We start from the raw sequence: 25,194 nt of genomic DNA on the forward strand, positions 1-25,194 counted from the left end.
TCTGGCCTCGTCCTACCCACCGACACAGCGGAGGTTAGGAGGGAGCCCCGAGCTGTGATTACACAGGGCTTATAAAGGCAAAAAAAAAAAAAAAAGTTACAACAATCAGGTGTTCAAGCAAGATTAGGATACAGGTACAAGTCTGATTGGCTCAGGGCTCGAGGCACTCTGGGGGTGGTTAGAGTTAAGCATTCCCAGTGGTTAGAGTTCTTGACCGACTGGGCCCTAATAAGCTTGTCCTGGGTTTGCTCACAGGGCCTGCTTATCTCAGGTTCACGTGGTAAAGTGGAACCTGACTTCAAAGTCTGGCACTTCACTGGAAGTGGCACTGTGGCTTGAGTGGTAGAGACCTAGCCTTTAGTGGACGAGCTCAGGGACAACATCCAGGCCCAGAGTTCAAGCCCCACGAACAACAAAAATGTAAGTGTAGATACCTATGTGTCTATCTCTGTATCTTGTATGTATGTATGTACCTATCTAGCTGTCTATCTCCAGATGTTATGTTTAGGTGAATCAATAACAGACAGGTCAAGTGTTGAAACTGTGTCAGGAGCAGCAATCTTAACAATACTAATACATTAATTTTCCTAACAGAATTATAGTTGAAGGTTCAAGTCATCCTGTTTATTACAAACCTGTAAGAGATTTTTTAAAAATTGTGTTACACAAACAATAGTAAGTCCTATCAGGAATTATAAAACCAGGCACTGGTGGCTCACCCCTGTAATCCTAGCTAGTCAGGAGGCTGAAATCTGAAGATCATGGTTAGAAGCTAGCCCAGGCAAGAAAGTGGGAGACTCTTATCTCCAATTAAACACCAGAAAACCGGAAGTGGAGCTGTGGCTCAGGGTGGTAGAGCTCTGGCCTTGAGCAGAAGAGCTCAGGGACGGTGCTCCTTTGCTGAGTTTAAGCCTCAAGGGGGACCCCCAAAACAAGAAACAAAAAAGCCACAAGGAATTCTCATGGGCAATATTTAAAGAAACTAAGGTAACTGAAAGTATAATTGGACTGAAAATCTTCCGAGATGGTTGAGTTGTACCGGCACCGGGCTCAATCTGAAGCTGGCGGTAACCCGGCATCCCGGCTCCAACCTCAGGCCACGTGCCAGCGGGACACGTGCGGCTCCCGGCTCGCCCCGCCCGGCTGCACACAAAGCCCCGCGGGAGGCGGGGCCTCGTGACGTCACCGCGGCTCCCGCCCTCTTACGTCGCGCAGTGGATACGCCAGGAGGGTTCTGGCGGCGCCGGCGCCATTTTGCCGGAGCTTGCGACCCAGTGGGAGTGGAGCGAGTCCCCAGCTTGTTGTTACGGGCTCTCTCCCCTTTCCCACGGTCCAGACAGCCAAGTTGACTTAGGCCGTCGGCCCTCGCGCCGAGACTTGTCTCTTAGTTAGTTCTGTGGAGCGCCTGGCCGACATGAGTGATGTAGAGGAGAACAACTTCGAGGGCAGAGTGAGTACAAAGCCGCGGGAGCCGTCTTCGGCGGCGGCCCGACGCTCGGGGTTTCACTGGGGACGAGCGCGGTCGGGCCAGGTTGCGGGGAGTTCCCCCGCGGGAGCGGCCTCGAGCCGTCGCGATTGCTCGTCCCGTCCCAAGATGGCTTCTGGGTTCCACCTTCTCCCTGACACTCCGGAGAGCCCGTGCCCCTCCTCTGGCTGGCGCTCACTCTCTCCCGCGCGCTCTCTGTCTCTCTCGACCGGTACCTGAACTGGTCACCCCTCACCTCTGCACCCCCCCCCCCCGACGCTCTCCTCCCTTCCCCGCCCGAGGCTTCCTTCGCGGTCCCGAGCTCGGTGGGGCGGGTGGCGGCGGCCGCCTGCCGGGAGGCTCTCCAGGCGCTTCCCGTGGCGGCGCCGCTGGCGTCCCCCGAGCGAGCTCCGTGTCGAGGGGGTCGGGGTCGGGGCCGGAGGTGTGTGGGGCTGAGGACCGGGCGGGAGCCGCTGGCGCGGGACTAGCTGGGGCCTGTGTCTCCTTGGCTCTCTATTGCAGTGAGCGGCCGCGTCTCTGTCGGAACCGGCGGCGTTGCGTCTATAAAGGGCGAAAAGCCTTGAGGTTGGAGGTGGGACGAGAGCCTAATGAAGTGGTTAGTCAACGATCGCACCGACCCTTCCTTAAGCGTTCTTAAGACCACAGCCGTGAGGGGAAAACGACGCCAGGAGCCTTTTCCCTTCATGTTCCTCCACCTTTTTTTTTTTTTTTAATTTTCACATCAAAAGGACTATGGAGAAACGATAACGCCTCTTTTTTTCCCTCTCGTTCCTTGATGTTGGGTTGTTATTGTTTTTTTTTCTCTCTCAACTTCTAATGCTTTTCTCGTTAAAATAAAAAAGATCACTCCTTTACAGGTTTTTACGGTAAAAAAAAATTAGAACCATTCTGTCTTTAAGCTTACATAACTGAAACGAATTCACTGGCTCACTATTTTTAAATAGCTAGGCATCCTTTAGTATTTCTTTAAAAGGTTACCTGAAAATGATAAGCCCTTCCCAATTTACTCTCGCCCCTCTCCAGGGAAGAGGGCTCAGAAGGTTTCATTAGTTGAGATCCAATAAATCACACACAAAAATATCCTCAGGTTAAAATATGCTAGGACGTTTGTCTTTCGAGTTTTGATTTTGAAGTTACCCTAGTAATAGAAATGGATGGAAGTGAGTGTGGAACCCTAACAAGAAAACAAAAAAGCCTCAGGCAACACATTTCTGTCAGTTCTGTTGGTATTTATTTTAGTCACTAGGGAAACCGGAAACACAACAGCTGAGGATTGTGCTAGAAGGAATAAATTTGACTTTTTGAAGTCAAATCTAGAGTGTCTGTTGAGGCTTTTGTTGTTTAAAGATGTAAAGTATTCAGGAACAAAACTACAATTAATTGTCTAAGATTGAACTTGGAAGCAATTGACAAAAATAGTTATTTGGGGCCTGGTTAAGATATGGCCTAGTGGCAAGAGTGCTTTGTGGTATACATGAAGCCCTGGGTTCAATTCCCCAGCACCACATATGCAGAAAACGCCAGAAGTGGTGGCTCATGTGTCAGAGTGCTAGCCTTGAGCAAAAAAGGAAACCAGGGACGGTGCTCAGGCCCTAGCCCCAGGACTGGCCAAAAAAAAGTTATTTGGGGAGAATACTTGTTTTTAGGCTAGAATGTATTCAGGCATTGATAGATTGGGTATTTTTTTTTACCCATTTCCCTTTCTATCTTTATTGTAAGAAATATTTTTCACCAGTAGTAACCAATGTATCTTAGTATAAATTAAGATCAGTACTTCCAGGCTGATAGTTTTTTGAGATAGTTGTCTTAGTAATTTGTTGAAGAATCAGAAGGATGTTAGAAGCTTCTCAGAAGTATACCTGGTTGTTGTTTTGGTTTGAACTCCAAGCCTTAAGCTTGCTGTGAGGGCACTGTCACTTGAGCTACGGACCTCCAGTCCCTTTTTGCATTGTTTTGGAGGTACAGTCTCACTTTATGCCCAGGCCAGCCTGGGCTATGATTCTCCTACTTGTGTTTACCTTAGTCACTGGGATGACTGGCTTGCCTTCACCTCTGGCTTGGTTGAGATGCTTGGACCAGCCTCACCTATGATCCTTTATCTCTGCTTCCCAAATAGCTAGGATTACAGGTTTGAGCCACGTTGCTCAGCTTTTCATATATATATATATATTTTTTTTGCAGTATTGGGATCAAACCCAGGGCTTTGAGCATGCTAGATAAGCACTCTAACCCCCAGATATCCCTAGCAGTTTAATATTCTGTAGTGTGTTTTATTTTTAAGTAGTGACCTTTTGCTGATTACCAGAAGTAAAAATGTGTACACACTGCTATCTCCTTACCTTTATATCTAAAAGGTATCTAAATTCAAACAAGTTATTTAAAACGATGGCAATTGGGGCTGGGGGTATGGCCTAATGGTAGAGTGCTTGCCTCGTATACATGAAGCCCTGGGTTCGATTCCCCAGCACCACATATATAGAAAACGCCAAAAGGGGCACTTTGGCTCAAGTGGCAGAGTGCTAGCTAGCCTTGAGCAGAAAGAAGCCAGGGACAGTGCTCAGGCCCTGAGTGAGTCCAAGGCCCAGGACTGGCAAAAAAAAGGTTAAGTGGTACTTAGGATTCAAAGTTTTGTGGAGTTTGTTTTCTTACTAAGATTAGGCAAAGTATTGGTAGGTCATTACCTGTATTAGATATTAGAGATGCAGAAATGTTTTTGAACATTCTTAATTTAACTTGAGGATTAAAGTTTTCCCTTATGAAGGAATTCTTTAATGTACAAGACTACTTGTAGGCCAGGTGGAGAGTACATGCGTGTAATAATAAGTGCAAGTTCTTTCTTTTTTTTTGTTGCCACTCCTGGGGTTTGAACTCAGTCCCTGGGCACTGTCCTTGAGCTTCTTTACTCAAGGCTAGCACTCTACCACTTGAGCCACAGCTCCACATCCGTTTTTTTCTGTTTATGTGGAATTGAACCCAGGGCTTCATGCATGCTAGGCAAGCACTCTACCACTAAGCCAGAATCTATGTACTAATCCCAACTTAATAAAATGGTACTTAGAATTAAATGAAAACTATCTAGAGGCTACTGAACCCATTGAAGGAAGAGGACTACACTAGTATTGACTATTTTTAAGGTATCTTAGGAACTTCCCCATCTTTCATACGTCTTCTGACTTACCAACCATGCTGATTTGCAAGGGCTGGAGTAATGTTAGTATTTTAGAACTTAAAAGCTGAGTCCTGCCAGTGCTCATGCCTATAATTCTAGCTACTCAGGAGGCTGAGATCTGAGAATTGGAGTTCAAAGCCAGCCTGGGCAAGAAAGTCTGAAACTTTTATCTACAATTAATCACTAAAAAAGGCCAGAAGTAGAGCTGTGGCTTAAGTGGTAGACCCCTCGCCTTGAGCAAAAGAGCTCAGACAGGGCCCAGGCTCTGTGTTCAAGCCCCAGGACTGGCACCAAATGGGGGGGGGGGGGGAATGCTAAAATCCAGAAGGCCACGTACAACTAAGTTTCTGACACAAGTTCAGTCCTATGCACATTATATACATGCACTGTACTGTATATTTTGGCTTGTTTGAAGAGCACATTGTATTTTATTGTTTTAGAACCACTGTTTAAAAAATTGCTAAAAGGGCTGGGAATATGGCCTAGTGGCAAGAGTGCTTGCCTCATATACATGAAGCCCTGGGTTCGATTCCCCAGCACCACATACATAGAAAAGGCCAGAGGTGGTACTGTGGCTCAAGTGGCAGAGTGCTAACCTTGAGCAAAAAGAAGCCAGGGACAGTGCTCAGGCCCTGAGTCCAAGCCCCAGGACTGGCTAAAAAAAAATTGCTAAAAGCAGTTTACTGAAGCTTAATACGCTGTTTTAGATTGAGTAAAAGAACTTCAGAAAAGATCATGTGCTAAATTCTATTTTAAGTAACCTGAGGTGAAATTCCTTGATAGAGCATCTGCTTCTCTATTAGTAAGGGCTTCTTGAGAGAAAGAAAACTTGCAGTATAATTTGCTGATAGTTCACATCTTGATAAAAGAATTTAATGGAGTACTGCCAGGCACTGATAGCTCATGCCTATAATCCTAGCTACTTAGATTGTTAACTTAGATCTCAGTTTGAAGCCATCCTGGGCAGGAAAGTTTGTTAAGACTTTTATCTCCAATAAAATTAACTTTGAAAAAGAAAAGGCTGGGAGGAGCTGTTGCTCAAGTTATAGAGCACTAGCCTTGAGCAAAAAGCTCAGAAACAGGACCCCAGTCTGGGCCCTAAGTTCAAGCCCCAGGACCAGCAAAAAGTATTTAATGGAGTGCTATGTGCTATGTTTTGTAAGGAATTCAGAAATTGAATCTGAGCTAAGGAATTGGAAAACTTAGGATTTTTTTTTTATTACATAAGGCAATGTTGTGTATGCTTGTGACATGACAGGAACTTGTATTGAAATAGCCAAGGATACATTTGACTAAATATGCAGTCAGACTACGGAGGCTTTTGAATTCTAGATTTAGGAATTTGGAATAACCAGTAAGGAGCCATCTGAACTCTTAATTTTGGAGGGGAATAATGAAAGGAGTTCAGTAAAGAATTGGTACTGAGGTATTAGCAACAGGAAACAGTTCTGAAATATTTGGGAAAACTCTGCTCTAAACAATATAGCCATATGAGTAATGGAAGCTGGGCACCAGCTCATACCAGCCAGGTGTAAAAGCCAGCCAGGGCAGGAAAGTCCATGAGGCTCCTAGCTCCAACTAACCACCAGAAAACCAGAAGTGGAGCTGTGGCTCAAAGTGGTAGAGTGCTAGCTTAGGCCCTGAGTTCAAGCCCCACAATCAACCAGAGAGAGAGAGAGACCATTTTCAAGGGATCCAGGGGAGTGATGGTGCCATTGAGGTAAATAGGACCTTAAAACAATTTCCTTAGAACATATTTATGAAGCTAAAAAACATTAAGTGGAATGCCCTTTTGGAACTAGGAATGAGGTTGGCTGTGATGTTTTTCATGCCTTCTCAAAAAGGAATGAACTGTTTACTACATACAGCTTCCCACACAATTAAAATGTTTGTCTATACAGTTTATTCTTGCTTCCTTTTCATAGCTTGTTCTGCCTTGAAGAACTGAAGTATTTTTAAATGATCCTAGAGTTCTTACTCCTTTTAAAATAGGAGATGAGGGCTGGGAATATGGCCTAGAGGCAAGAGTGGAGATGATTGGATGATAGAAGTGAAAAGGAGAGCTTGTGCCAGTGACTCACATCTGTAATCCCAGCTACTCAGGAGGCTGAGGTCTGAGGATTGTGGTTCAAAGCCAGCCTGACAAGAAAGTCCCTGAGACTTTTATCTCCAATTAACAGCCCCAAAACCAGAAATGAATCTGTGGCGCCAAGTGATAGTGTTAGCCTTGAGTAATTAAAAAAAAAAGCTCAGACTGCACCCAGCATTGAGTTCAAACTCCAAGATTGGCAGACACCCCCCCCCCCCCAAAGTGAAAAGGAATACGAATTTATTTGTACTAAGTGGAATCAAAAGTGTTAATTTAGCTGGGTACTGGCTGCTCACAACTTATAAAATCCTAGTAAGAGGCTGTAATCTTAGAATAAAGCCAGCTAAAGCAAACAAATCCAAGAAACTCTTACTCCAATTAATCAGCCGAAATGCAAGAGGTAGGGGTGTAGCCCAGGTGGTAGAACACCAAGGGGGAGAACAAGAGGCCCTGAGTTTAAGTCCGGAAAAAATGCTGGAACCCAGTACCAGTGGCTCATGACTGTTTGGCTACTCACGAGGCTGAAATTCAGGCCCTGAGTTCAAGCTGCAGGACCCCCTTAAATATTAATAAATGGAGAAATGTAATACATTTATATAGCTTTAAAAAAAAAAGACTTAGTTTAGCTCCAGCAGTTTGATTTTATACATTTTCAAATCGGCCTATTGAAAGAAGGGAGGGAGCTGTTCTTGTAGTTGGGATAGTATCAGTTCTATTTTTGACTTGGGTTTAAAGTTTTAAGCTCTTATCATTTAGCCAGTTTAGTGTTTTGTTCTTTCTCCACTGCTCCATCCAAGGAAATAATTTGCAAGCTTAAAGAATCCTAAAGCTGGCTGGGAATATGGCCTAGTGGCAAGAGTGCTTGCCTAGTATACATGAGGCCCTGGGTTCGATTCCTCAGCACCACATATACAGAAAATGGCCAGAAGGGGCGCTATGGCTCAAGTGGCAGAGTGCTAGCCTTGAGCAAAAAAGAAGCCAGGGACAGCGCTCGGGCCCTGAGTTCACGGCCTAGGACTGGCCAAAAAAAAAAAAAAAAAAGAATCCTAAAGCTGGGCTGGGAATATGGCCTAGTGGCAAGAGTGCTTGCCTCATGTACATGAAGCACCACATATATAGAAAAAGCCAGAAGTGGTGGTGTGGCTCAAATTGGCAGGGACAGTGCTCGGGCCATGAGTTCAAGCCTCAGGACTGGCCAAAAAAAAAAAAATCCTAAAGCTTATATTTTGTATTACTACATTGAGGTGCTAATTTGTTCACTAAAAGTAAAAGGAGACTTTTGAAAAGAAGTAGTGCAATTATATCCACAGTGTACAGCTAGAATTTTATAGATTTGTCCAAGATGTTTATACTTTGACCCATTCCTAAAATGAGGGAAAAGAGTTGAACTGAAAGAAGGGATTTAAATATCTTGGGATGAATAATTTTTTTAATGATAAACCTATATATGGATTTAATTTTGTAAGAGGTAAGAGTTACTTTTTATAATTTAGTGTGAATAATTAGCCTGGTAGTTTTCCTAGAACCTGACTTACTGAAAACCTCAGCAGTGGCCCAGCAGTCAGAATTGACCCAGGGACTTAGTAAAAGTTGTGTATTCTCATATGTCCTAACAGATTGAATAAGACAAATAGAAGAAAGAAGATTGTAGCAATCACAGAGGTTTGTAAATACTAAATTGAGAATGATGAAAGGAAGTAAAGTTTTTCTTCCCTCCCTGAAGTTGTGAATACTCATCAAAGGTGTGGTTCAGGTCTGGCTTGCCAAAAAGAAGTTAGGGTTGGGTTTTTTTGTTTTTTGTCTTTTTGAAACCAGGAGTCCTGTCATCTGATTTACACAAAATTCATGATATTCCAATGCACTGGAACATTAGTAGACAGAGGTATGATTGGTTATTAATAGTTTAGTTTGAGCCACTATTGCCACTTGTACATGAAACTTTTTCAATATGATGGTTTGTTATAAGCTGGCAAGCTTGTGGGCCACATTTAAAATTTGTACAAAAGCTGATGAAGTTTTACAGGTAACTTCACCATTATGGCATTGGTTTCAATTTTAATATATCCAGGTGCTGGTGGCTCATACCTGTAATCTTAGTTACTAAGGAGCTTGAGATCTGAAGGTTGAATTCAAAGCTAGTCTGGGCAGAAAAGTCTTGAGAGATTTTTAATTAACTAGTACAAAAATCTCAAGAGAGCTGTGAGCAGAAAACATCAACCCCCTGAGTTAAGTCAGCTATTGACACACAAAAAGAAAAAAGATTGTGAATGCCAGTTACTAAGTCACTTATGATTTTTTTAAAAAGCTTGGAGAGTTACTCTTAAGTTTTAGAGGTATACAGCCATACAATGTTAGGATATCTGTGACACTTTGCAAATGTAGACTATATTACTCTTTATTTAGCAGCCACATGTGATCTTAAATTGTTGTTTAGAGATGAAGTATTTCTTTTATCAGCTTAGCTTTTGTTAAAGAAGTATCTGCTTTACCTGAGACAATAAAGATGGAACTGTTACTTTTATAGGCTGAAAAATGGAGAAAATAGAAAAGGTTGTTTCATTCTTTAGGGTTTGTAAAGTTTTGGGATAATCTTAAATATGCTGTCTTTGGGACATACAGTTTAAATTCACTAGTGTATTTTTATAGGAATCTCTTTGATTTTTTTTTATTGACATAAATTAGTAGTATAAGAGATTTCATTGTGACACTTTAACACACGTAAATGATATATTCTAATCAACCTCACACCCTCTGTCAAAGGAATCTCCAGTTTTATGAAGTAGTAGGAAACAGTCATAGTACATTTGGCATACATTTATGTGACCTTAATATTAAAAGGGTTATAGTGTTTATATTTGTGTTTATTTGTAGTATTAAAATTCCATGTTTTGGATTTTTTTATGATGCATTAAAGACTGCTGTTACTGCTTGTGGTAAGAATCAGTCATGTTCTGCAGTAACTTGTGCCTGTAGTAAATTACAAAACAAAGAGCAAGTTGTGCTTTGAGAACTAACTTTTTTACCTGGTTTATTCTGGTTATAGTATGTGAGGTAGATTGGAAGCCTATTTACAATTTCTGTTAAAAGTTAAAATATAAAAGGGACCATGGATTCAGTCCCAAATATCACCAGGTACAATCTGTGATGTAGCTGATGATAAGTCATTAATCTGCCCATTTTAACTAAGTGGCTTAGTTTTAAAAAGTCAAGTGGAGCTGGTTAACAGTGGCTCAGGCCTGTACTATACTAGCAACTCAGGAGGCTAGCTAGCAGGGGGGTAAGATCTGAGAATCAGTTAAAAGCAAGCCCAGGCAGGAAAGTTTATGAGACTCTTACCTCCTGTTAACCACCAAAAAGCTGGAAGTGGGGAGCCATAGCTCAAGTGGTAGAACATTAGCCTTTAGCACAACACTAAAGGACAACACCCAAGCCTTAGTATTGGCATGTGTGCATGTGCACACACATGTAAATTGACTGGAGGTATGTGACTCAGTGGATTGATTCAGTGCCTGCCTAGCAAGGCTGAGAGCTAGAGTTCAGATACACACAGTGCTCCCATCAGTGCTCCCATGCTGCCCAAAAAAAAAAAATGGAGAGTGGCTTGTGCACACTTGTAATTCTACCTACTCAGGCAGGAAAGTGGAGTATTGCAGTTAAAAGCCACCTGGGGCAGAAAAGTCCATAAGACACTAGTCTCCAAAAATAACCAGTGCAAAGCTGGGCTGGAGGCTTGGCTCAAGTCAGAGCATCAAGCCAGCCAAATAAACTACAGGCCCTGAGTGCAACCCCCAGTATTGCCAGCCCTCCTCACCACAAAAAGAAAAAAAATATTAGCCAGCTGTGATCACATGTGCCTGTAATGTCCCAGCTGTTTAGGAGCCTGAGACAGGAGGATCACTTGAGCCCACAAGTTTGAGAGTAGGCAACTTAAGGGAGAGTCCACCTCATAAACATCATAAAATAAATAGCTTGTGCCTATAATCCTAGCTATTTGGGAGACTGGAATCTGAGGATCATAGTTTGAAGCCAGTCTAGGCAGGAAAGTCCTTGAGACTCATTTGTAATTAACCACAAGAAAACCAGAAGTATAGGGCTGTGGCTCAAGTGACAATGATATCCTTGAGCACAAAAACTCAAGAGACTACACCTAGTCAGAGTTCAAGGCCCAGGACGGGTGCCAAAAATAAAATATTAAATGTTGAATTTGCTTCATAATAGAGGCAGGCCAAAGAAAATAGGATTATCTGGGATTTCTACTGCAGAGTTTAGTGAAAAATGGCATTTATTTGATGACAGTGTTTGAGAAGAAATAAGCTACTTTAAAATGATTAATATTAGTATGATCATTGTGTAAAGACAACCACAGTTCTTATAGTAGTATTTTGATATTGTTAGGTATTTCTGAAGAATAAGTTTACTTCATATTTGTAGTTCTTTAGGTTAACTAAGCTTACTTACAGTTGTAAGATAATAAGAATTTGGGATAAGAAAACTCCTTGATATCTGATGATTGGTGATTCCATGAAGAAAAGTTAAGCAGATTTAGATTTCCTGGATATGCGAAAAAGAAGGGTAACAAAGGAGTTAGGTGTTGCCTTGTATACATGAGGCCCTGGGTTCAATTCCCCAGCACCACGTATACAGAAAATGGCCAGAAGTGGCGCTGTGGCTCAAGTGGTAGAGTGCTAGCCTTGAGCAAAAAGAAGCCAGGGACAGTGCTCAGGCCCTGAGTCCAAGCCCCAGGACTGGCCAAAAAAAAAAAAAAAAAAGATAATACCAAGTTAGTTTAATTACTCAGAAGTGGTTGTTTCTAGCAACTATTCAAGTTATGTCCATGAGAGCAGACTTTAATAAGAAATAGCACATTTAGAAATAACATGTGTTTGGACTGTTAAACTTTTGTCATATTAGAAAGTGTTGTATAAACATTCAAAAATAACTCTAGCCATTTCAGTTTTTATTTCTGTCCTGGTAAGTTAAAGTTAAAAGTGTTAGTGTCTCAGAGCAAAGCCTTCTGCTGTATCTACATAACAAAGTCTGGTGATTTTCATATTGTTCCAGTCACTGCTGAATGTTAAGCCAGAGCATCTATTTTATAGAAGAGAAGTCCATAGAGGGAAAGGTATTTTAGTTTAGTTGCAGAAGAGACTAGCATTATACAGTTCTTGATAATTCTTTTGACATTAAACTTGAAAGGAAGGTTTTAAGGATGCTGTTATACGAAGGCTGTATGATAGTCTTATGGTATAAATGAAAATTACTGTGAAATTGCATTTATGAACTTGAGGCGATTACTTTTATAATCAAGTAATAAGTGAATAGAAAAACCAAAGTTGGTTCAATTTGGTCAGGAGGGCCTTTTATCTGTCAAATTAAAGAAACTTACAAGAAGTTATGTTTCTTTATTTGGAGAGTTTTGATGTGCATCTGAAATTTGTAGAAACCAGTAAACTTTGGCATGGAGATGTACACTTGTTCACTGAAGTGTACACACAGATGAAGTATACACTGAAAAAAGTAAAAGTGCATATAAATACATTACTTTTTAATACATGCATGAAAGAGGTAGGATCAAGACGGAGGTCATGATACAAATTTTGTAACTTCATATACATTATGATATTCCCAGGCAGTATAGTATTTTAAAATGATACAGTGGCAAAGATGCACATTTTAGGAATTGTGCTTCCACTTTCCCCTTAGCTTTTATAGTATATTTGCCTTCAGAGCATTGTGGTTAAGTCAGGATAAGCAAAGATAATATAGTCAAAATTGGAAAGAGAGGTGTTAGTAATTTTGTTAATTTTTTTTACTTTGATTCTTGGCATGTGTACTATGATGTATGGGTTGAGATAGTTGCATACAAAGGTTTTGGCCTGAGATGCTATGCTTTAATTACATATTGATTCTTAGCATGACTTATTGAAAGTTTGTTCTAAGATCAGTAAGAATCTTCAGGTTATAAAACAGTGGGAAAACAGTATTTAGGTGGGAGTGGGGAAGTACAGTTTGTTAGATTTCTATTTGAGTTTAATATTTATATTAAAATTGCTTACTTTTTAGGAACAGGAATGGAGCGTGAAAGGGGAGGAGGGTAAAAAAGTATGGTCAAAAGCCTCATTTAGAGAAATTCAGTGAATTCTGTTAGAAACTACACATTGATCAATTTTAAAGACTATAAAATTGTTTTTTTTTTTAATAAATTAGTTATTTGCACTTTACCTGCTGGCCTTTCCATTTGGTAGATAACATTCTAAACTCCAGCAGAGTTTTATAATCCCCACGTGCTTAAATATACTAAATGTTCTTTTTCCATTAAGGTTAATGTTCGTGAAGAAATTGAAGAGTTTTTTCCAAGAATGTGGAAGATAAATCAAGATAAAAGAAGGCTAATGAAAAGTATTAAAGATCAGAAAATTAAAATTGAATGGGGGAAAAATTTGAACAGAAGATTGGTCAGATAGAAGCACTTGAATATTTTTAAGGCTATTTTGAATTGTTTGAATTGGGGAAGAATACACGAAGTATGAAAAATGAAAAACTCAATGAAGAATGAAGAGAAGTAGAAAGCAAGAGTGAAGTAGAATTAAAAGATCTGGAAGAATGAATGGGTCCTAGGTTAAGTAAATGTATGGTTTATGTTCCAGTGTCTGTATGATCAAGTTGTAGATGAATTTGCATGATTACTTAGTTAATAGAAAATTGGTGATCTGGTTCAAGTAGGGAATTACTGAGGACAGTTAGCAGTATTAACAATGGGCTATTAATGAGCTGAAATTTTTTTCTGGAGGGTATTGCCTAACCATTTGTTTTTCAGGAGCAATCAATATAAATAATTACGGTACTTTAAATGTTAGGTGTTAGGCATCTATATGACCAGTGCCATTTGTAATACTGTCTTCTTTGTTAGGAGTCTCGCTCTCAGTCAAAATCTCCAACGGGTACTCCTGCTCGTGTAAAATCGGAGAGCAGGTCAGGATCTCGTAGTCCATCAAGGGTTTCCAAACACTCTGAATCCCATTCTCGATCAAGATCAAAATCCAGGTAAGTTTGAAATCATACTGAAAATGCTTTCCAAGAGTTTTTCACAGTAAAGTTTAACCACATCCCTCTATTGGCTCCATTTTTTTTAAAAAAAACGTTTTTTTGGCGGGGGGGGGGGGGAGTGGGCCTTGGACTCAGGGCCTGAGCACTGTCCCTGGCTTCCTTTTGCTCAAGGCTAGCACTCTGCCACTTGAGCCACAGCACCTCTTCTGGCCATTTTCTGTATATGTGGTGCTGGGGAATTGAACCCAGGGCCTCATGTATACGAGGCAAGCTCTCTTGCCACTAGGCCATATACCCAGCCCCAAGGCTCCATTTTTTTAACATAAGCTTCACCATAGGCTCAGAATCATGAAGTAATTTTTCTCAGACTGTAGCATTTAGAAGCGAATAATTTTACTTTTAATAATCAGTTCCTAAGCTACTCAGAAGGCTGGGGTCTGGGGATCATGGTTCAAAGCCAGCTGGGGCAGGAAAGTCCATGAGACACTCCCCCCCTCCCCCCCCCCCCCCCCCCAGTTCTGGGGCCTGAACTCAGGGCCTAGGCACTGTCCCTGAGCTTCTTTTGCTCAAGGCTAGTTCTCTATCACTTGAGCCACAGCACCACTTCTGGCTTTTTCTGTTTAATGTCGTACTGAGGAATCAAACCCAAGGCTTCATGCATGGTAGGCAAGCACTCTAACGCTAAGCCACATTCCCAGCCCTGTAAATTGTTTAGTATGACCGACATTACTTGTTTGGGTAACCTTAAAGATAAGTCACATAAATGATGAGATAAATAATTTTTTCATTAATTTAGCAGGATTGGGTAGGGACAGGTTTCACTTAAAGCTCCCTACTTAGCTTTAACATTCTTGGGCCTATCTGCTGTGCTATACCGTGCCCATTGTTGTATGCGATAGGAAATGGGAAGCAGCAGTAAACATTAATGGGTGGGAAGGTGAAGAAAGCATCAAAAAAATTTATTTAGAAATGTACTAAAATAGTTAGATTTTATAAATTAAGCAGATAACTAGATTTTCAGCATGCCAAAGAAAAATTGAAAAAAGATAACGTAACCACAAAGCACATAGAAAACTATATGAAGATTGTGATTAGAATTTTACTGTAGAGGTAATGACTGTGTGTTCTTTTTGTTTTTTGTTTTTTTGTCAGTCCTGGGGCTTGGACTCAGGGCCTGAGCACTGCCCCTGGTTTCTTTTTGCTCAAGGCTAGCACTCTGCCACTTGAGCCACAGTGCCACTTCTAGCCATTTTCTGTATATGTAGTGCTGGGGAATTGAACCCAGGGCTTTCATGTATATGAGGCAAGCACTCTTTCCACTAGGCCATATCCCCAGCCCTTGTTTTCCTTTTTAAGGAAAGTAAAGCTTTTAATGTGTTTGAAGGTAATGTAAATGGAGTGAGCATGGAAGGGATTAGACAGAATAGGAATAGGGAGAGGTTACAGTGATTGAAGAGAGATTTTTTTTTTCCCAGAAAGGCCAAAGGCAAGACTAAGTGTGTAACTTAGTAGAATGTTGTTGATCTCCATTATGACAAAAAAGAAAAAAACAAAATTGAGAATAGTTGGGGGTCTATGTATATAATCTTGGAAGAGAAAAATGATAGGTTATTCCAATATTTTTTACTTGAATTATTTCCATCAAAGGTCAAGGTCAAGGAGGCATTCTCATAGACGATACACTCGATCCAGGTCTCACTCTCACAGGAGAAGATCTCGAAGTAGGTCCTATACACCAGAATACCGGCGACGGAGGAGCCGAAGTCACTCTCCAATGTCTAATCGGAGAAGACATACAGGCAGCAGGGTATGTGGTATAAAGGTTAATGCCACCTTTTTTTTTTCTTGTGTAGTTATGGCTTAATATCTTTCTTTTTTCCCCCTTTTATTTAAAATGCAAACAAGATCATTGCTTTTATGTTTGCTTGTGGATTCTGAGGCTTGAGCAGAACCTCTTGCTTAGTTTGCTTGCTCACAGCTAGCTGGTGTTCTGCCACTCTGGCTTTGAACAGTATCTTCAGATCTCAGCCTCTGAGTAGCTGGGATTATAGGTGTGAGCCACCAGTGCCTGGCTAGACCATTGTTGTTGAAGGTAGTACTCAAGAAACACCCTTAATTAGCTGTTTTAGATTTCCAAATAAACATGAGATGTGCCATAAAGGAAATGCCATTGTTTTAGCAAGCCTGCATACTTCATGATAGCTGCTACAAAGGGATTATATTTTCTTTACTTCTGAATGGTTTAAAAGAAATGAAGCTTGGTACCAGTGGCTAAATCCTAGCTACTCAGGAGGCTGGAGATCTGAGATCCCCAGTTCAAAGCCAGCCCAGGCAGGAATGTTGGAGAGACTATTTCTAATTGGCCACCAAAATAAATAAATAAATAAATCCAGAGGTGGAGCTGTGGCTCAAGGTAGAGCACTAGTATTGAACAAAAAAAGCTCAGGAACAGGGCTGGGGATATGGCCTAGTGGCAAGAGTGCTTGCCTCGTATATATGAGGCCCTGGGTTCAATTCCCCAGCACCACATATACAGAAAACGGCCAGAAGTGGCGCTGTGGCTCAAGTGGCAGAGTGCTAGCCTTGAGCAAAAAGAAGCCGGGGACAGTGCTCAGGCCCTGAGTCCAGTCCCCAGGACTGGTCAAAAAAAAAAAGCTCAGGAACAGGGTGCCAGTGGCTTACACTTATAATACTAGCTACACAGGAGACTGAGATCTGAGGATCACAGTTCAAAGCCAGCCTTGGAAAGAAAGTTTGAGAGACTTATCTTCCAGTTAATCACAGGAAAAGCCAGAAGTGACACTGTAGCTCAAATAGTAGAGAACTAGCTGTTAGCAAGAAGGAGCCCAGGGAACAGCACCCAAACCGCCCAGAGTTCTAGCCCATGAGTAGCAAAAATTTTAAAAAGCTCAGGGATAGGGCAGCGACCAGACTTCAAGCCTTAGGACTGGCACCAAAAAAAAATATTAACAATTTGCATCTTTATGATGTTATGTTATAGAAAATTAGGAGCTGGGTACCAGTGGCTCATACCAGTACTCTTAGCTACTGTGGAGGCTGAGATCTGAAGATTTAGAATCAGAGCTAGCCTGGGCAGAGAAGTCCATGAGACTTTATCTTGACTTAACCACCAGAAAAACCAGAAGTGGAGCTGTGACTCAAAGTGGTAGAGTGCTAGCTTTGAGCATGTGTCATTCTAAAGTTCTTTGCTTATCCTATCTGATAACACTCATTTAACTATGGTAGAGTATGTCATATTTCATAATAGAATATAATTTATGTTTAATTTTAAAATCAGAAACATTCAAAGAATATTGTTGATAAAGAATGAAAGTGTAAATATCTAGGTCATTGGCTCCAAATAAGTCTCATATTGGGCATAAATAGTAAATTCTTAAAATTCTTGGGTTAGAAACATTTTTGCTCAGGTTGTATCTATGAAATGTTTCAAAGAAAGTCTGGGTGTTCCTGTGAATTATGAAATAATAAGGTTTACTTACTTTAGGTTTCTTAATGACTGGAAACAATATATTCTATATGTAGGTTGTCTTAGTTTGATTTTAACTAAAACTTAATACTGTCTTTATTTGATAGGCGAATCCAGATCCCAACACTTGTCTGGGAGTGTTTGGCCTCAGTTTGTACACAACAGAGAGAGATCTTCGTGAAGTATTTTCTCGATACGGACCATTGAGTGGTGTCAATGTGGTTTATGATCAACGTACTGGGCGATCACGTGGATTTGCTTTTGTGTATTTTGAGAGAATAGATGACTCCAAGGAGGTTTGTTTTTATTTTGAAAGATTATTCAGTGAATGATAGTAGGATTGTGGTACTATTTAGTTCTAATATAACAGAACTTTAACCTGATTTAAACTTAACCTATCAATGTTAAAATGTTAGAGTGACCAGTTTCACTTATGTTTCTATTTCAGTTTTTTAATTTATCTTTTTAGCTACTCATGGAAAGGACTTCAATTTATGTCAGTTTATGAATACAGCAAGACTAAATCAGTGCCACACTTTACATCATTCTCGCCCCCCTCTTAAAACCCTGCTGATTCCTTCTTTGTATATGTGTTTTTGTGTTAGTTCTGGGGCTTGAAGTCAAGGCCTAGTAGGTACTGCCCTTGAGCTTTTGTGCTCAAGGCTTGCACTTTACTACTTGAGCCACAGCTCCACTTCTGGTTTGTTGTTTTGTTTTTTTACCAATCCCAGGACTTGAACTTAATTGTCCCTGAACTTATTTTGCTCAAGGGTAGCACTCTACCACTTGAGCCACAGCACCACTTCTGACTTTTTCTCTTTATGTGGTACTGAGGAATTGAACCCAGGGCTTCGTGCAAGCTAGGGAAGCACTCTACCACTAAGCCACATGCCCAGTTCTGGTTTGGTTTTGGTTGTTAATCTAAGAATCTCATGCCCTTTCCTGCTCCGCTGGCTTTGAACTGCTATCATCAACTCTCAGCCTTCTGAGTAGGTAGGAGAGTTATAAACATGAGCCACTAGAGCCTGGCTAGTTCCATTTTCATACATGTAATTTGTTTTGTTTTGAAGACAACCTCATTATACAGCCAAGGCTAGCCTAGAACTTGGAGTCCTCAATCCTCTGTCTCTCAAGTGTTAAGAATGCAGGCTCTTTTGATTTAGTTTTATCTTGATTGAAATCTTCTTTGTAAAGTAAGCTATGCCATAATATAGCTGTTTAGGGCTGGGAATATGGCCTAGTGTTAAGAGTGCTTGCCTCGCATACATAAAGCCCTGGGTTCGATTCCTCAGCACCACATACATAGAAAAACCCAGAAGTGGCGCTGTGGCTCAAGTAGTAGAGTGCTGGCCTTGAGCAGAAAGAAGCCAGAGACAGTGCTCAAGCCCTGAGTGGAAGCCCCAGGACTGGCAAAATAATAAATAATAGAGCTGTTTATTTTAATGGGAAAGGTAAAGTGTGTGTTATATTAAGTTTTATTCTTACAACTGGTTCTGAACCCATCTATAAATATAGAACTTTGTTCTTATGTTTTACCAATCTATTTTATAATTGGAAAATAATACATTGATATGTACAACATAAACAATAATAAAAATTGGCATTTAGTTTAAAAATAATAGGTATTGGCATTGAGTGGGTAGAAACCAGAAATGCTGCTGAACATGCCATAATCTGATAGTACACTTGGTATTGTGCATACCTGTAGTCGCTACTACTCAGGAAGCTGAGGTGAGATCATCAAGAGGCTCCTGGGTAACAGTGAGATCCCCACAGCAACATGATTACTATCATGCACAGAATGGCCCCCTGTAATATGGAATCAGTTTCCAAGGTTAAGAAACCCTGGATGAGCTAGGATTTGGTGGCTCATGCCTGTAATCATAGCTACTCAGGAGGCCAAGATCTGAGGTACAAAGTCCACGAGACTCATCTCCAATTAATCTTCAAAGGTGGAAGTACAGTTGTAGCTCAAGTGGTAGAGGACTAGCCTTAAACACAAAAGTTCAGGAATGGCACCCAGGCCCTGTTTAAGCCCCAAGACTGTTTTTTGTGCGCGTGTGTGTTTTTTGCTTTTTTATTATAGCGATGATGTACAGTGGAATTACAGTTACGAGTCAGGTAATGAGTACATTTCCTTTCATACAGTGTCTCCTGTTCCCTTAACTCTGTCCCAGTCCCACCCTCCCATCTGCATCCATGAGTTGTATAGTTCACTTTCATCAGTGTCCAGTGAGCTCCACTGTTTTCACCCATTTTCCATCTCCTCAACCTTCCAAAGACGTTTGGGTATACCATACATCAAGTAAAGAAAACAGAATCATCAAAACCTTTTTATAAAACAGGAAAAAAGGGGTTGGGAATATGACCTAGTGGTAGAGTACTTGCCTCGTATACGTGAAGCACTTGGGTTCGATTCCTCAGTACCACAGGTATAGAAAAGGCCAGAAGTGGCACTGTGGCTCAAGTGGTAGAGTGCTGGCCTTGAGGAAAAAGAAGCCAGGGACAGTGCTCAGGCCCTAGTTCAAGCCCCCAGGACTGGCAAAAAGAAAAAGAACTCCAAATTGTGGAGTTTGCTTCAATATGTATATTATTTTATATAAATATAAATACAGAGAGGCACTTGGACGTAAGTATAAAATCTAGAAGTAATGGGATATGTGTCCTAAAATGATATATATTAAGTACAGATAGCTCTTTTTCATGCCAGGCATTATTGTGAAACATTTAATCCAGTAACTCGGGAGACTGAGGAATGAGGATCTCATGTTCAAGGTTAGACTACACTTGAGAGATCCTGTGTATATACATACACATATTTCCATGTTAAAGACAGAAGCACTTGTGTGCAGGTTAAATTCCTTTGTTTTTGAAGTTCACTAGGTGGCAGTGTTCACGGTTTCTTGTTTCTTGCTTTTGAAAGTTTTGCTATTTAGTCCAGTCTGATCTTGCACTCCTTCCTAGAGTGTTGGGATTGTAGGCATACTCCCTCCATGCCCAGCTTTAGAGATTTTTGGGTCATTTGTTGGGTTTTAAGTTTAAGCATGGACTCATTTTGGTATGACAGGGTTAATGAAGAGATTTGCCGGTGGGGTTGGGGGTTGGGGGTGTGAGAGAACCATCTCCTTCCCACACAGAAAACAGAAGTCTCCTAGGGGGCTTAAAAATTAAGTCTTTGTGAATTACATTAAATTTGTGAATCTTTAACTTATTTTCAGCAAGAAGCTGAAAGGGTATTATCATAAATTCATGTTTATCGTTTCTTGGCTACTTTATAGTGTCTTACTAGCATATTGAACTGTGGACTAAAGAACAAGAATAGAAGAAGGTTGTGAATAAAACCTGTAAGGTTTTTTTTGTTTTTGTTTTTGCTTTTTTTTTTTTTGGCCAGTCCTGGGGCTTCCACTCAGGGCCTGAGCACTGTCCCTGGCTTCTTTCTGCTCAAGGCTAGCACTCTACACTTGAGCCACAGCACCACTTCGGGGTTTTTCTATATATGTGATGCTGAGGAATGGAACCCAGGGCTTCATGTATATGAGGCAAGCACTCTTGCCACTAGGCCATATTCCCAGCCCCCATGCTCTACCATTTTGAACCACAGTTGGAAATGAGAGTCTTACAGGAACTTTTTTCCCTGGCTGGCTTTGAACCTTGATCCTCAGAGCTCAGCTTCTTGAGTGGCTAAGATTATAGGCATGAGCCAACAATGACCAGCTGATTTGCTTGTTTTTAATAGTTACTTTAAGGATAGTGAGTTGCAACTGGCTTTATCTTTTTTCTAGGCTATGGAAAGAGCAAATGGAATGGAGCTGGATGGAAGAAGAATTCGCGTGGATTACTCTATCACCAAGAGAGCACATACACCTACACCAGGCATCTACATGGGCAGACCAACTCAGTAAGGTTTCAAATTTCACAGGTCTGGGGGGCAGTGGTTAATCAGACGATGATTTTTTTTTTCTGTAAGACTTAAAAGCTAATTAAATTATATTTAAATTAAATTTAAATTAAATTATATATATTCTTTGTATTGTTTTACTTTTGAACTTCAGGTCTTGTACTTGCGAGGCAACTCTGTCACTTGAACCATGCTTTCTCACCTGTTTTTTGTTCCTGTATGACTTTGGAGTCCTCTGTATGTAAGGCAGGGAAGATTGTTTTTTCTTTTTCTTTTTTGTACCAGTCGTTGGGCTTCACCTCAGGGCTCAGGTGCTGTTCCTTAGAGTTTTGGTTTATTTTTGCTCACGACTAACACTCTACCATTTGAGCCACAGCTCCACTTTTGGCTTTTTGGGTGGTTAACTGGAGATGAGACTCTCATGGACTGTCCTGCCCAGGCTGGCTTCCAACTGCGATCCTCACATCTCAGCAACAGGGAGTGTTTTCTGATGTTTGAAATTGTCAGTGTTCACATTGAGCAAAATACAAATGGGGGCTAGAAATGCTTTCAAATACACAACCAAACACTGTAACAAGTATTTGAGAACAAAAGATGGAATAAATGCTTTCATATTAGTTGAAGCCTTTCTGAGGAAAATGGGTTTAGATGAGAAGATCCTTCAGCAAACAAAGTGGAAATGGTGTCCTTGTGGTTAGGCAGTAACACCAATGAAGGCCTTTTTAAAAATTCAGCCAGGTGGCTCACACCTGTAATCCTAACTACTCTGGAGGCTAAGATCTAAGGATCATGATGGTTCAAAGCCAGCCTGGGCAGAAAAATTGATGAAACTCTTCATTTAACCACTAAAAAACCAAGAGTGGAGCTGTGGCTTAAGTGGTAGAGCGTAAGACTTGAGCACAACAGCACCCATGCCCTGAGTTCAAGCCCAGGACCAGCCCACACAAAAAGGCTTAGGGGATAGGGGATTGTTTTGCCAGTCCTGGGGCTTGGACTCGGGGCCTGAGCACTGTTCTTGGCTTCTTTTTGCTCAAGGTTAGCACTCTACCACTTGAGCCACAGTGCCACTTTCGGCTTTTTCTGTTTATGTGGTGCTGAGGAATGGAACCCAGACTTGGAGCATGCTAGGCAAGCACTCTTTCTACCACTAGGCCACATTCCGAGCCCCACAAACAAAGTTTTAAATTCAACTCCAGAGGTTTGAATATCAGATCCTTGGAGTTTTGGTGCTGAACCTCAATGTAAGGTGGGTGAGTCATCTTTAATACTTAGAGTTATACTTTTTATTATTAATATTTAATTACCTTTTAGTTGTTCATAGGCATAATTAACACCAAAGCATGCCACGTACAGGTGGCTTACACCTGTTATCCTGACTACTCAGGAGGCTGAGATCTGAGGATCACCATTCAAAGCCAGCCTGGGCAGAAAAGTCCATGAGCCTCTTTATCTACAGTTAGCCACCAAAAAATCTGGAAGTGGAACTGTGGCTCAAGTAGTATAGAATGCTAGTCTCAGCAAAGAAGCTCAAGGACTGTGCTCAGGCTCTGAGTTCAAGCCCTAGTACTTGCACACACACATACACAACTAAAAAACAATATCATGGAAATCAGCAAAATAAGATGTGCATTTGTCATGAAGGGTTGTTTTTATCTTTTTTGCTTCTGTTTTCAGTTGAATAATCTTGGAACATTAGTCATTTCCATTGCTGTATAACTTTTCTTTTTCCTACAGTAGCAGTGGTGGAACATTAGTCATTTCCATTGCTGTATAACTTTTCTTTTTCCTACAGTAGCGGTGGTGGAGGTGGCGGTGGAGGTGGTGGTGGAGGTGGCGGTGGTGGCAGACGTCGTGATTCTTACTATGATAGAGGATATGATCGAGGGTATGACAGATACGAAGATTATGATTATCGGTACAGGTAATTTTGTTTTTTAGATTTCTGTTCTGAATTGGGTGGTGGCCCATGTATTATTGATACTTTTATATTTAACTAGGTCGTTGCTAGGTGGCAGTAGTCCCAGCTATAGGGAGCTGAGGTAGGGAATCACTTGAGCCTAGTGCCCAACATAGACTCCCATCTTTTAAAAAGACAAACAAGACTTGATGTTTAAAATAAATAGGGCCAGGAGTGTCACTCTGGTAGAACATCCTTGCATTACTCAACCCTGGAATCAATCCCCAGCCCTTCCAAATGAAATAAAATATATGTGATGTTTTCAGAATAGAGTTTAACTTGCATTTGAGTGTGGTGATGTTTTATGCTAAGCAGTCTTTGATTTCTTACAGAAGAAGATCACCTTCTCCTTATTATAGTCGATACAGATCCCGATCAAGATCTCGTTCTTACAGCCCAAGTAAGTGAGTTTGCTTTTAGAGGATTAAAATCTTGTTTCTTAAGGATCATGAGGCATATACATATAATCTTAGCACTTGGGAGGCAGCCTGTGATTTTGAAGGTCAGCTTAGACTATAGACCTTTGTCTTAAAAGGGAAACAAGTACAGCAGAAAAAGCACAGCAACAACAAAATAACTCATTTCTAATTAATATCTTATTTTAGGCTGTGAGGGGAGGGTTGTAAGTAGGTTGAAAGGTAATAGGTACGTCAGATGGTAATCGTCATTCTGACTGTTTTGTTTTTCTTTCTCTTTCAGGACGCTATTGATCATGGAATGATTGCAATTAAGGATGCTATTTTGCTTTCTTTTCTTTTTTTTAATCCTGGGTTTCCCCAAGCTTCTAAATCTTTCCTACTCCTTTAAAAAAATCCTGATTTACTGGCATCTACACTTTGTCAGTTGTGTTGCTGTTTCCCACCACTTCTGTTATACTCTTAAAGATGTAATTGTGGTCATTTTGTGTAGTCAAACATCTTGAAAAGGGAACCCAGTATTCATGCTTTGTGATTTTTCTTTGCCTTTATGAAAGATTAACTCCTAGCTAACCACATGAGGAAAGAAATTACTTGTGTCAGATATTGTAGTAGGCATTGTAATAGAAACCTGTATTTTCGACAGACTTTAAACTGTCTTCTGAGGAAGAGAGTCACACATGAAGTAGTTCAGTCACGTCAGGTTTGTCTGCAATGGCATGGAGTAGTCAAATAGTTGAGTGTAGGAAGTTGGAAGCTATAGAGGAAAACACTTGGGCATTTCTTTTGAAGAATGTAAATTTTGAACCCAAAAAATTAGATGAAAAGCTTGTAGACTCAACATGTTATATTTGAAATACATCTGTTAAGCCTTACAACTTAAAGTGTGATTTTTTTTGTGTTGTGTGTTTGTGTTAAGTTTGTTGACGTTGAAGTATTCTCTTGATCAGTGAAGGACAACCCTTATTTATTACCTGGAGTAAATGTATAATTTGCTTTTCAAAATTTTAGTATTGGGACATTGGTTAAGTGGGCTGTTGTATAGTATAGGGCCTTTAGAAGATACATGTAGGAAAACAAAGTCTCCATTCAAATAAAAGTTAATTTCTTTGAAAATGGGACTGTCTCTTTTATTTGGATACAGTGACAAATTATGACTAGGTTGATTTAGGAATCCACTCTTTTTCCTCACATTCTCCCCAGTATGTAATTTTACAAAGTTTTGCCCATTCTGAATTCCCTAATATCTCCCCATTATATTATCTTTTTTTCTTGTGGTTAAATGTATAATTCCATCTCTTTGATCTTTAAAAACCCTTGGTTTAAGATAGGCATACACTTATAATTCCAGTACTTGGGAGGCAGAGACAGGAGGATCTGCCTGGACTACTAAAGAATGACCACTTGAATTAATTTTTTTTTAATCCTGTGTTTTTCCATTCTTTTTTAATGAATATAAGTTGACATCATTGCTCATTATAAATAGAAAAAAAAACACTTCATTGACTTCAATATAAGGGAAGGGTGTTTCAGGAACCTTTTTCAAAAGTTAATATGACTTCCCTGCTTTTATTTTTTTTAAGGTATCAGTAACAAAGTTATAATACTCCCTGAATCAAATTTAAGGGAATGTGAGTCACACATC

The 25,194-nt window shown here is 40.6% G+C and overlaps 1 protein-coding gene across 4 annotated transcripts; it reads left to right on the forward strand.

The window, feature by feature from the left end:
• The first annotated feature begins 1,233 nt into the window (after positions 1 to 1,233).
• Tra2a (transformer 2 alpha homolog) lies at positions 1,234 to 23,937 on the forward strand. Of its 4 annotated transcripts, none has more exons than XM_048339686.1 (9): positions 1,234 to 1,450; positions 1,988 to 2,081; positions 13,065 to 13,788; positions 15,439 to 15,598; positions 17,386 to 17,574; positions 21,061 to 21,176; positions 22,969 to 23,097; positions 23,466 to 23,533; positions 23,833 to 23,937. In XM_048339686.1, exons 4-9 carry the CDS (start codon positions 15,566 to 15,568, stop codon positions 23,841 to 23,843), a joined length of 546 nt encoding a protein of 181 aa, XP_048195643.1. In that variant the 5' UTR covers positions 1,234 to 1,450; positions 1,988 to 2,081; positions 13,065 to 13,788; positions 15,439 to 15,565; the 3' UTR covers positions 23,844 to 23,937. The 4 variants fall into 4 exon arrangements, with proteins under 4 accessions (XP_048195643.1, XP_048195644.1, XP_048195641.1 ...); XM_048339687.1 differs by lacking the exon at positions 1,988 to 2,081 and having other exon boundaries at positions 13,065 to 13,373; positions 13,655 to 13,788; XM_048339684.1 differs by lacking the exon at positions 1,988 to 2,081 and having other exon boundaries at positions 13,655 to 13,788.
• Positions 23,938 to 25,194: the final 1,257 nt, after the last annotated feature.

Source organism: Perognathus longimembris, chromosome 2, assembly GCF_023159225.1.
Source record: "Perognathus longimembris pacificus isolate PPM17 chromosome 2, ASM2315922v1, whole genome shotgun sequence".
Lineage (NCBI taxonomy): Eukaryota > Metazoa > Chordata > Mammalia > Rodentia > Heteromyidae > Perognathus > Perognathus longimembris.

Excerpts from the sequence above, each read along its gene's own strand:
- Tra2a (XM_048339684.1), top strand. The coding sequence starts at position 1,415 with ATGAGTGATGTAGAGGAGAACAACTTCGAGGGCAGA. Across the intron at positions 1,451-13,654 it reads AGAACAACTTCGAGGGCAGA|GAGTCTCGCTCTCAGTCAAA; the intron begins GTGAGTACAAAG and ends CTTCTTTGTTAG. Across the intron at positions 17,575-21,060 it reads GAATAGATGACTCCAAGGAG|GCTATGGAAAGAGCAAATGG; the intron begins GTTTGTTTTTAT and ends TCTTTTTTCTAG.